The following is a 12,500-nucleotide window of genomic DNA, read 5'->3' as shown; positions in this document are numbered from 1 at the left end:
TGTAAAGCGAATGTGGCATATCCTTTATATATACCTGTGTTGAAGGCATATTTATCATATTATTTTATATGCTTAGAGGACTGACGCCTTAAAATAAATCGCGTTTTTATTTCTAAGATTCCTGTTTATTTCTCTCCCCAACTGCCCTAACTCACGCCCTCTTCTGCGTCTCCTTCAGGTGGTCTGCCGGTCCTCTACTTCCGGGTGAAGTTCTGGGTGAGCGACCCGGGCAAGCTGGCGGAGGAATACACGCGCTACCACGTGTTCCTGCAGCTTCGGCGGGATGTGTTGGAAGGGCGCCTGTCGACCCCGCCCTCCACGGCTGCCCTGCTCGCCTCCTACGCCCTGCAGTGTGAGTTCGTAGGGAGGGTTGATTTTATTTGTTTTTTTTTTATTTTTTTGTTTGTTTTGTTTAGTTTTTTTTTTGGAAGTGGTATTATTATTATTATTATTTTTTAGATTATTTGTTTACTTATGTATCAGTTGATTCCTTAATTTGTTGATTTAGTTTTTTAGATATTCATTGAGTTTAAGGTTTTAGCAGTGCAGTAAACTGTGTTTGTTTGTGGCTGTTATTTATTTCTTTTGTAGTTGGAGTTATGATGTATCCATTGATAGTTCATTTTTATTTATTGCGTATATCACTCATATATTTAATAAGAAATGTGACGGAAGTGTTACCCCTTTCAGTCACGTTTATTGTCTTCTACGTTTTATTTTCACGTACATATTTTTCTTGTCTTCGTATGACTTATCCAATTTCACCCCAAGCCTCTCGTACACTTTCCTCACCCCCACCTCCCCTTCACCCCCATCCCCTCGCACATTTTTCTCACCCCCACTTCCCCTTCACCCCCCCGCACACTTTTCTCACCCCCACTTCCCCTTCACCCCCCCCCACACACACACTTTTCTCACCCCCACTTCCCCTTCACCCCCCCCCCGCACACTTTTCTCACCCCCACCTCCCCTTGACCCCCCACTCCCTCGCACACTTTTCTCACCCCCCACCTCCCCTTCACCCGCCCCACCTCCCCCTCGCACACTTTTCTCACCCCCACCTCCTCTTCACCCTCCCTCTCCCTCGCACACTTTTCTCACCCCCACTTCCCCTTCACCCCCCCTCGCACACTTCTCTCACCTCCACTTCCCCTTCACCCCCCCTCCCCCTCACACACTTTTCTCACCCCCTCTTTCCCTTCACCCCCCCCCCCCCCGCGCACACTTTTCTCACCCCCTCCTTCCCTTGCAGCCGAACTGGGCGACTACAACATCGACGAGCACGGGAGCACCTACCTGGCTGACATGAGGCTCGTCCCCAACCAGAATGATGAGCTGGAGAAGAAAATCATAGAGCTACACAAACTGCATAAGTAGGTTTGGTTGTGGGAGAGCTGTGGGAGGATTGTGGGGGGTTGGTTGTGGGAAGTTGGTTGTGGGAGGGTTGTGTGGTACGGGTTGTGGCAGTGGTGGGTGGATACACAAACTATAAAGGAATTTGGTTGTGGGTGGGTTGTGTGGTGTAGGTTTTGGCTATGGTGGGTGGATACGCAAACTGCTTAAGGGAATTTGTTTGTGGGAGGGTTGTAAAATTAGTTGTAACGATGGTGGGTGGATGCACAAACTGTATAAGGGAATCTGAGTGTGGATGGGTTGTGGTTGTGGGTTGATAGTGATAATTGTTGTAATGGTTGTATTCTTATAATGCTAATATTAGTGACAGTTATGATTATGATCATAATGGTAATGTTGATGGCATTTATAAAGGTAATGATAATGTTAATGATAATAACAATGATGGCGATGATCATGATATTTCATTTATAATGGCAATGTTAATAATGCTACTACTACAACAATAAAATCTACTGCTACTACTTCTGCTGCTGTCACTACAACTGCTATTACACTACTAGTGCTACTTCAACTACTACTACTACTACTACTAGTAATAATAATAATGATGATGATAATTATAATAGTAATAATGATGATAATAATAAAAATGATAATAATGATTACGATGATGATAATGAAATGATAATGATAGTAATGACAATAATTATTATAATGATGATAATGACAATAATAATGATTATGATAATACTGAAGATTATATTATGTGAAGCTTGGTTGTTTTGTGATAAGAAGACGGCTAATGATTATGTAAATTATAATCTTGATATTAATGATTACAGTAGCAATGATGATTATGGTGATTATGATCGTGATATTTTTTTGATATTGCTGGTGGTAGTGATAATTGTGATGTTAGGAGGCATGGCAGTGATATTAATGGCAATTATATAATGATGATAATGAGGATAGTGATGGTTACAGGCAGACAGACGGATAGACAAACAAGCTAACAAACAAACAAACGAAAAAACAGAGAGAGAGAGAGAGAGAGAGAGAGAGAGAGAGAGAGAGAGAGAGAGAGAGAGAGAGAGAGAGAGAGAGAGAGAGAGAGAGAGAGAGAGAGAGAGAGAGAGAGAAAGAAAGAAAGAAAGAAAGAAAGAAAGAAAGAAAGAAAGAAAGAGACAAGAAAGAAAGAAAGAAAGAAAGAAAGCGAAGAGAAGAGGAGAGAGAGAGATACAGAAACAGAGTCAGAGACCGAGACAAAAGCAGATATAGAGATAAAGACAGTGATAGGCAGATAGACAGAGAGACCGAGATCGAGTCAGAGTCCGAGAAAGAGAAAGAGAAAGAGTCAGAGAAAGAGAGAAATTACGAGAAAGATTGAGAGTCCGACGAAGTTTGAGACTTAGAGAGAGAGAGAGAGAGAGAGAGACAGACAGACAGACAGGACAGACAGACAGACAGACACAGACACAGACACATTCACAGAGAGGCAGACAGAGACAAACAGCCGACAGACAAACATCTAAAGAAATTTCAATAGACTGACATACCAACAGATATAGATACCGAAACATCGAGATACCCAGTCGGACACCATAAATAAGCACGTCCCCCCCTCATAACTCTCCCGAGGCTCATTTTCTGTAATCGCTTTTGCCGTCGCTCCGTTTTCTATTGCCTTCCTGTCTCCGCAGAGGGCAGACTCCAGCAGACGCAGAGTTCAATTTCTTAGACCATGCTAAGCGGTTAGATCTCTATGGCGTCGACCTGCACAAAGCCAGGGTAAGTTGATTGTATTTATCTTTTTTGGAATGCTTCTTTAGTTAAGGTTTATATTTGTTGTGTGTGGTTAAGGATTTTGTTAAGAGCGAAACTTATTTTCGTTTTTAGGACTTTTTTTTAGTCGAACTTCGGTATTTTGACTTAACGGAGTTGCGTGAAGTTCATTAGTCAATATTAAGTAAGTTTTATATGTAGTGTAAGTTTCTTAAACTGAATTCGATACATAAATCGAGAATAGTGTTAGGAATTGTGAAGTTTGTCGAAACGAATAATTAGTTATTTTTGTTTATTTCGAAACCACGCATTGTTCAAGTTCAATTCTAGTAAGCTTTATCATTTGTGAAACGCCTTCATCTCCCCTCGTCTGTTACTGTATTTTAAGGATATTTACAGTGTCTTGTGTGTATTATTTAAAGCCGCTTATGTCGGTCTGCTCTGCAATTTCAAAACAGCTGTCAGATTCTGTGGAGCATCACCTTAGTCTGCCTTAGTCTGAGAGAGGTTTTAAGTTCTATTTTCTGTATGTCAAAGCGTTTGCAGATAATTAGATCCCTAATTGAGCTGAATTTATTGCAAGGGCTCTTTGGTTAAGTCACATGGTAACTAATGCAAAAAGTAAATGTAATGACATACTTCATCTTAATGTTCATGATTCATCTTTAAAAAAAAACTTAACTTTCAGTGTAGTTCCAGACAGCTTGTTGGCGCAGAGAAGGGTTTTTCTCGCTAAGTATTTGCAAACTATTTTTTTTTCTTTACTTTATGTCTTAGAGTTATGCAAAGTTGGTTAAAGTTTGTGAAGTCATTTTTAATACTATATTCTTTTCTTTTTTACTTCATTATGTCATATATTTGACATTACAGAACTACATTTGCACAAAAAATAAGTTAATTGAATTGTTATTAAGAAAAAGGCTTGGGCGGTCTGTCATATATTATTTTGAAAGGTTGTGCCTCTTTATTTTTATTATTATTTTCTTCTGGAGATTTGTAGGAATAGTAAGTATCATAATATTATTATATGTGTACTTATTTTGAGCTGTGTTTGATGTCATTGCTTGGTGAATTTTTATTCTTTAGATACAGTCGTGTACTTCTGTTGTGGTGATTACTTTTTTTAAGATGTAATAATGGAATGTCTCTAATAAAATGGATATGGGAGTAGCCAATGATTTGAAGTAACAGCTCAAAGAGTAAGGTAATATGACCATGTATACCTCTGCCATGGCAAAGACCAACTTCCACAATACATTTATTTGGCTTGCTAGTCTCTTTGTCATTAAATCATCAATGAGGTCTACAAATTCTGTTTTGCTAATATATATGTGATGGAGGTTTAGTGGCCTGTACTGAAGTGCAGACAGGCGTGGAGGCTGTAGCAAAATCTTGACATTGTGTTAGTTGCTGTCAGGATTGTTGCTGTAGTTGGATCTTTTTAAATGATTGACTCCTATCAGAAGCAGTCCACTAACGCAGAAGTCATAAGGATCAGCAATATGGCAATTTTGGTGCTTTTCTATTCTGTCCTTTTTTCTTTTGTATTAAAGTTTGACTCTATTTCAAAATAATAATTTTATGTACCTTTTTCAGTTATCTTTATTTATATTTCACTACAGAAAAAAAAAATCAGTCTTCTCTTATGAACTCTATTCCTCCTGCAGGACTCAACCAACCGCGAGATACACCTGGGTGTAACTGCGATAGGTCTGGTGGTGTTCCAGAATGGAATAAAAATAAATACCTTTAGCTGGGCCAAAATTGTCAAGATCTCGTTCAAGAGGAAGCAATTCTTCATTCAACTTCGAAGAGGCTTGGTAAGAATTGATCATTCACATTTGTTACATATTAATTGGTATTGCTAGTATTATTTTTATTTTTTTAATGTTCTCTTTTTTCCCTGTGTCTGGATTGGAGTGTTCTATCTTGGTTATGATTTATTGTTTTTTTCCTGATGGAAAGAAAGTTCTCAGCATATCTTAATTAGGATGAATGATAAAACATTATTGTAATCAATATTGTACCAGCACACTCTTTAATCATGGAAAGAGTAGTTATTATACATTGTTGTGTTTATGTTTCATATAGACAGACCAGACTGACAGTAAACCCGACCCAGGTTCATTTCTACAAATTGTCAAGAAAAGACTCTATAGAAAGGTAGTAAGCCAGTGTAACTGGGGCCCAGGTGCTCTGCTTGGTAAAGTAAAGATTGGTGGTCAATCAGATGTTTTGAGTTGGAGGTGATGATCTTTGTTTGTTTTTTATTTATGTATATATTTTCTTATTTGTTTATTTTGTTTCTGTCACAGAAAATAAGGCTTATGTACCCACCTCTGACTCAGTATATCTGGTGAACCCATGTTTGATTTGAATTTTTTTGGAATGATTTTTGATGATCAGCCATTTGTGACAGGTGTCAAGCAACTAATATGTGAGAAATACCTACTAAAAAGGCATGTTTTTTGGTATAAGAGAATGTAGGCTGTCCCCTTGTATACACAGCAAGTGTTGGGTAATTTGCCGAGGGCAGTGTTGTGTTAAAGTTGTATGGATTTTATAAAACGTTTCTGGTGAGAATTATGTGTTTAAACTATAAATAGAAAACATCCTAATCTGTCTTTTTTGTCCTTTACTGACATCTGTGGTCTTGAGTGTTAATCATTTCTCATAAAGGTGGCTTGCAGGTGTGGTGCATTTTGTACATACCTTAATCTAATGACACTGCTTTGGTATCACTTCTGTTCTTCACCTGCGGTTAACAATGATTTTTATCAATAAGCAAGAGTTTCTTGTATTGATTGATATTAGCTGTTCAAAATGCTGATTAAGATTATTCTCAGGATTTAGAAACTATGCTGATTATACTTATGATTTGTTTTTATTTTTATGGATTCTGATTTTTAAAAGTTCTTTTTATTCAGGGATATTATTCATATAGTTGTCTGCATCCACATTTCTTACATGTACACTATTTTAGATGCTATGAGAGGAGCTGTAGTTCCAATTAGCAAATTGCTGATGGAAATATACATTATGAATTATCCATGTTGTACTTTTAGGGGGGTGGGCAGTGAAAAGATTTCAGAATTAGTATTAATATATGGCTTCTTCATGTATTCCTCGATATTGTTTATACCTTTGTTGTCAAGATGACACAATTGATTATTGAAAGAACAGAAATGTTAACCCAGATGTGAAAACTATACCTCTTTTTATTATAGTGAAATGGTATGAAATTTCAGACTACTTTGAAGTATTCCATTCACTTTAAGTTATAGTTATTGCAGATACCTAAAATATGTTGACACATTAATTCAGATATGATGATTATAATGTTGAAGAATTGCAGTGTAAAAAAATCATGGAGATAACTAAGTATGTATCAGTCATAGTAATTTATACTGTATACCAGTGTTCACCTCCTTACTGAGTAATGTCTGAGGTTGTCATGTTTAATATATATGTATAAATTACTTTCAGAGAGTAAAATCTCGGTCTCATATGAAAAGTGCTTTAATGTTGAAAAAAATCCTGATTTGAAGTAATATGCTGAGTTGATAGTGTCTAAAAAGTCATTTGTTACTGATTTAAACTTAATTTGTTGATATTATTATTTTCATGTGAGGTAAAGTAGAAGAAATTATGATGGTAAAAAGCATGGATGTTGTGATTTTTCATTGTCTCCATTTTTGATTTGCTGAGTAGATACGAAATAAGGATAATTCCCACATTCCTGCAATTAAATTACTGTATTTTGTTATGAATTGACTTATACATCAATAAGTGTCAAATTATTCCCAAATCAAGGCACTTCAGTAAATAAAGAGCAAGTAGAAAATTAATATATATATATGTGAAGTTATATAATAGAGTTTTCTTATTATTATGATTTCCAATTGATTTAGTTATCCTGCCATCCAACCTTTAGATGGATATACCAGATAAGGCATGTGGATATTCTAATTTTGAGACCCCCTTTCCACTGAATGATAATCATAAGGAACATGAATGTGTTGATAGTCTTATTTCATTACAACAGGTGACTACTTGGGTTTGTGCAGTTTGTTTAATGAATGACTAAAGATCTTTACTAGTTATGTTGTTCATGGTCATGTACATAGATCTGTGTGATATCTAATATTTAATCTGCCTTGACTGTTGCCGGCTGCTGTAATGAAGAGCATTAATATATATTTGGTTAGGCTAATGATAAAGTCCATCAGGAGTGATAATAAGAAGCAGTCGTATAGGAAACAAAATGATTTGTAAAAGAATATATATTTGAAAAAGAATATATTTAGGTGTGAGATATATATACTCTTTTTTTTGTTTGTTTGTTTGATTTGAACAGAATATCAAATTTTCCCTCTTTATGGTTAATGCTCTTTACACTTCCATTTTCCTACAGTCCGAGAATTATGACAGTGTACTAGGTTTCAACCTTGGCTCCTACCGGGCGTGCAAGTGCCTCTGGAAGTCTTGCGTTGAACACCATACCTTCTTCCGTCTTCACACTCCAAGGACCCCGGCCAGAAAGTAAGTATACTTGTATTCTTTATCTCTTTTCTTTTCTGTTGTTGTCTTGTTGTCTTTTTGTTTTCTTTGCATTTTGACTATTTTTCTGCCTCTCAGTTCTTCCCATTTTTCTGATCTTTTCATTTTCAGTATTGCTTTTGTTTTTTTTCTGTCCTTTTTCCTATTTTTGTATCTCTTTTCCAAATTTTCCTTTTCTTTTCTTTTTATTGTCCTTGCCTTTTTTTCATTTTTCTTAAATATTTGTTTTGAATAGGATATTTTTAATCTTTTTACAATTTCTTACTCTAGAACATGTTAGTTATAATAGAAGAAGGGTCATTTCTATAGTAGCATGTGGAATTTATGACTGTGATTTAATAGGTAGTGGTAAAGGAAGATATTTTGTGCACCATTATGTTTATGAAAATCATGAGGGTAATTCAGAATTTGGTAGAGATAATAAACTTCTGTAGACTCCTTTGTTGTTAGTGAAATTTTAAAGAATGTAATGCTATTTATGACATTCAGATCACATTGAAATTCCTGATTGAAATGGGGCTAGAATATGTCATCATAAATATGTGTCACTGTTATGGTTAGTGTGAAGTTAGTGTGAAGTTGTCATACCATTTTTATAGAATTCAGAAGGCCAGCATTTTTATGGTTATTTTAATCATATCCAAACTTCACTTTCCAGAAACTTACTGACACTGGGGAGCAAGTTCCGTTACAGTGGACGCACAGAATTTCAGACAGTGGAGGAATGTAAGAGACGGGCAAGAGTGGAGAGGACATTTGTCAGGTAATTAGATTTTTCGGTTTGCTTTTCAGGTTATTTATCGGCATGGTTTTCCATTTGATATTCTGTATTTTTTGTTGTTAGTCTTTTAATTGATTACTTAATTTATTTATTTATAGATTTATTTTTATTTCTATTTATATTTTTGTTATGTCTATGTTATCCTTATATTATATTATATGTTATATTCCTTGCTTTTCTTTGTTTATGCTTATATATGCACATAGATAAACACAAGCACACAGACATAAGTAGGTTACCTACATACATACATATACACACCCACACCCACACCCACACCCACACCCACACTCACACTCACACTCACACTCACACTCACACTCACACTCACACTCACACTCACACTTTCACACACACTTTCACACACTTTCACACACTTTCACACACACTTCCACACACACTTCCACACACACTCTCACACACTCTCACACACACTCTCACACACACTTTCACACACTTCCACACACACTCACACACTTCCACACACACTCTCACACACACTCACACTCACACTCTCACACACACTCTCACACACACTCTCACACACACACACACACACACACACACACACACACACACACACACACACACACACACACACACACACACACACACACACACACACACACACACACACACACACACACACACACACACACACACACACACACACACACACGCATGCACACATTTATACATGTATACATATGTATGTATATATGTATAGGTGTACTTGTATATATATTTATACTATATTTATGTGCATGAATTTATTCATGAAGTTACATTAGATATATATATGATATATTCTATTTGATATGATTATGAATAGATATTTTATTTATATAATCCTCAGCTAACTTTCACTTGATTCTAGGTCTCCGTCCAAAAGGTTTGCCCGCCAAACAGTGCCGACCCCGAGCGACATCAGCCGCAAACCTCGGTCGGGCTCGGGATCTTCGGTTAGGCCAAGAACCGACTCCTCAGGGTACAAAGTTACTTCCCTCCAGGGCACCAAGACGCCGAAGATGGCATGGGGTGAAGCACAAACACCAGACACGTGAGTTTTTGCTTTTGCTTATGTCGAGACCCACATTAAGATTTTTTTTTTTTTTTTTTTTTTTTTTTTTTTTTTTTGTATTTAGAAGTATTGTGCAGTTTGGTTAACAGTCTATTACTTTTGGGTTCCCTTTATTTTCCATTGTATTTACCTTTTATTCTTTACTAAGATGTGTATGAAATCTGAAAGTCATACCATGAAATGCCAAAAATGTCTTATTTTTTCAGATATAAGCCAAGGCCTTCTTTCAAATATGAGAATTAGTGTATGTCAATACATTTTTTATTTTTTGCATGTGTTTTATGGAGTCTGGTGTAAAAAACTGTTGGTTTTCATTCAGTCCCCTGTTTTGAGTGCCTCTAAGTACCTTAGTGATGTTAGTGACGGCCAGGGAAAGGATTTGATAAGAATTTTTTGTTTCATCTCTTTAAAATATAAGTAAATGTGTAAATAGTAATAATTTAGTACATCTACCATCCTAAACATTTTCCAGCAATTATTTTAACTTTTTCATAAATCAGTATGACCATGATGTATGCAGTAAGAGGTACCTTGTAAAAAAGACATTTAAAGTGTGGTTTATGAAGTTTAAAGGATGGTTCACATGAAGTGTAAAATTAGCTGTCTTTTGATCAAAAGATTATGTGAAAGAAAAAATGTATCTGTCATCTTTGTCTAGGAAATTTTCTATTGTTAAGGATTTTTAAAAATGTATTTGTTTCTCCTATTTTCTTTTCTGAAATCAAAAGTAACCTGTAACCAGAATTATCTTCTGATTATAGTCTTGTAAAATATCTAATAAAGAAACTGGAGAGGAAATGTTAAAAATGAGGCACAGGATATACAATTTTTCTTATTTGTTCTAAAGATTATGGACAGGCTTATTGTTTGGTTTTGTTGTCTCAATTTTTGTTCTTTCATGGTTCATGTCACTCATTTATTTAATTGAGTGACTCAGTGATGCTAGGCTTCTATTTTTTTCATTCTATTTGTACAGCCTCACTGAATTTTTATAGTCTGATGTATCCAGGATCTGTATGTGGATTCAGTTCACCACTAAAATCTAATCAGTTCTTGAGCCATGACCAGTTTACCCCCCAAAAATCACAAAGATTTTGTGTGTGTTATAACATATAACATATCCATGAATTAAAGGTGCTTGGTAACCGTGAAAGAAATTTATTCCATCCATTATATATATATCAATGCTTACTACCTTGCTGGAGATAATTACATGTTGTAAACTATGAAGATAAACTGTGCAGTCTGATATCTTGTGATTTTCAAGCATGTAAATCTGCTGAAAAAGTTCTCTTCAGTACTATTCCTTGGCTGTCAAGTTTCTAGGTCAAGCAAGTAATTCAGTCTGCAATAACAGTTATTGCAGATGTTAGTACAGTGTCATCCTGTTTTATTTGATCATTTTATGATTATATTTGTGTAAGAGTGAAGAAGAGGAGAGAAGAGGAATGGGGAGAGGAGTGGAGTGGAGTAGAATAGAGTTAAATGGAGTAGAGTGGAGTGGAATAGATTAGGATGTAGTAGAGAGGATAGATGAGACGAGAGTTGAGTAGAGTAGAGGAAAGGAAAGGAAAGGAAAGGAGAGCAGAGAGGAGAGGCAAGGCAAGGGAAATGGAGTGAAGTGAGGTGAAAGGAAGGGGAGGGTAGGCAAGGCAAGGGAAAGGAAAGGAAAGGAAAGGAAAGGAAAGGAAATTAGAGTATAGAGAAGGGAAAAGGAAAGGAAGCTTAGGGAAGTGAAGGGAGGGGAAGCCTGTGGAAGGAAAGGGAAGCACAGGGAAGGGAAGTCAAAGCAAGAAAGGGAAGGCAGACAATGAGAAAGGAAGGCAAACGCAGAGAAGGGAAGAGAAATGCAGAGAAAGGAATAGAAATGAAAGGAAAGGAACGGAAGGGATAGGAAAAAGGAAGGGAGAAGAAGAAAAAATAACGAAAAAACATAGAGAAGAAATGATTCTGCTGTTGATCGAGTGGACCCTCCTTGAATAACAGGTGTGTGTGTGCGTGCATGGGTGTGCGTGTGCATATGCATATGCATATGCATGTTATGTGTATGTGGCATATATGTATATGGAGTATGTGTATGTGGCGTGTGTGTTTGTGGCGTGTGTGTGTGTGGTGTGTGTGTGTGTGGTGTGTGTGTGTGTGGCGTGTGTGTGTGGGGTGTGTGTGTGTGTGTGTGTGTGTGTGTGTGTGTGTGTGTGTGTGTGTGTGTGTGTGTGTGTGTGTGTGTGTGTGTGTATGTGTGTGTGTGTGTGTGTGTGTGTGTGTGTGTGTGTGTGTGTGTGTTTGTGTGTGTGTGTGTGTGTATTTGTATGTGTGTGTGTGTTTGTGTGTGTGTATGTGTGTATTTGTGTGTGTGTGCGTGCGTGCGTGCGTGCATGTGTGTTTACAGGGCGGTGCGGATGCCCAGCTCTCGAGGGGAAACACAGCCATGTTATCGCAGGATGACAAGGATGCGTCAGCTGTGACTCGACGCAGCAGCTGATTGCTCTCCTGCTTCCATGACTCGGGAATCCTTTTGGTGAGATTTCGTGGATGACAAGGACTCTCCCTTTCAACGGTGGATTGTTGGCCGCCCGGGTGTGTTGATGTGGGTCGTAGGGGTTGATGTACTTTGTGGTCTTGGGGGATTTGTGTGGGTGCGGGCGTGAGTTTGTGTGTGAGGGGAGGGTATGGGTATGGTATGAGTAAGGGGGGTTGTGGGTGTGGGTGCGAGTGTGGGTGTGAATGTGGGTGCGAGTGTGAATTTGGGTGTGGAAGCGAATGTGGGTTTGGGTGTGGGTGAGTGTGGGTGTGAATGTGGGCGTGAGTATAAGTGTGTGTGTGTGTGTGTGCGTGTGTGTGTGTGTGTGTGTGTGTGTGTGTGTGTGTGTGTGTGTGTGTGTGTGTGTGTGTGTGTGTGTGTGTGTGTGTGTGTGTGTGCGTGCGTGTGCGTGTTTCATG

General features: G+C 37.5%; 1 protein-coding gene across 4 annotated transcripts in view; it reads left to right on the top strand.

The window, feature by feature from the left end:
• Ptpmeg (protein tyrosine phosphatase Meg) overlaps positions 1–12,500 on the top strand; it is a 196,674-nt gene that overhangs the window by 75,648 nt on the left and 108,526 nt on the right. For 2 of the 4 annotated variants that reach the window (XM_070144795.1, XM_070144794.1), the window contains 8 exons: positions 179–352; positions 1,253–1,373; positions 3,057–3,144; positions 4,806–4,958; positions 5,230–5,301; positions 7,553–7,680; positions 8,357–8,461; positions 9,357–9,539. In XM_070144795.1, the coding sequence (XP_070000896.1) occupies positions 179–352; positions 1,253–1,373; positions 3,057–3,144; positions 4,806–4,958; positions 5,230–5,301; positions 7,553–7,680; positions 8,357–8,461; positions 9,357–9,539 (1,024 nt within the window). The remainder of the gene's footprint in view (positions 1–178; positions 353–1,252; positions 1,374–3,056; positions 3,145–4,805; positions 4,959–5,229; positions 5,302–7,552; positions 7,681–8,356; positions 8,462–9,356; positions 9,540–12,500) is intronic. The other 2 variants (XM_070144797.1, XM_070144796.1) reach the window with 1 other exon arrangement.

Source organism: Penaeus vannamei, chromosome 32 (assembly GCF_042767895.1).
Source record: "Penaeus vannamei isolate JL-2024 chromosome 32, ASM4276789v1, whole genome shotgun sequence".
In the NCBI taxonomy this organism is placed as follows: Eukaryota; Metazoa; Arthropoda; class Malacostraca; order Decapoda; family Penaeidae; genus Penaeus; species Penaeus vannamei.
This window is presented reverse-complemented; position numbering and strand designations above follow the sequence as displayed.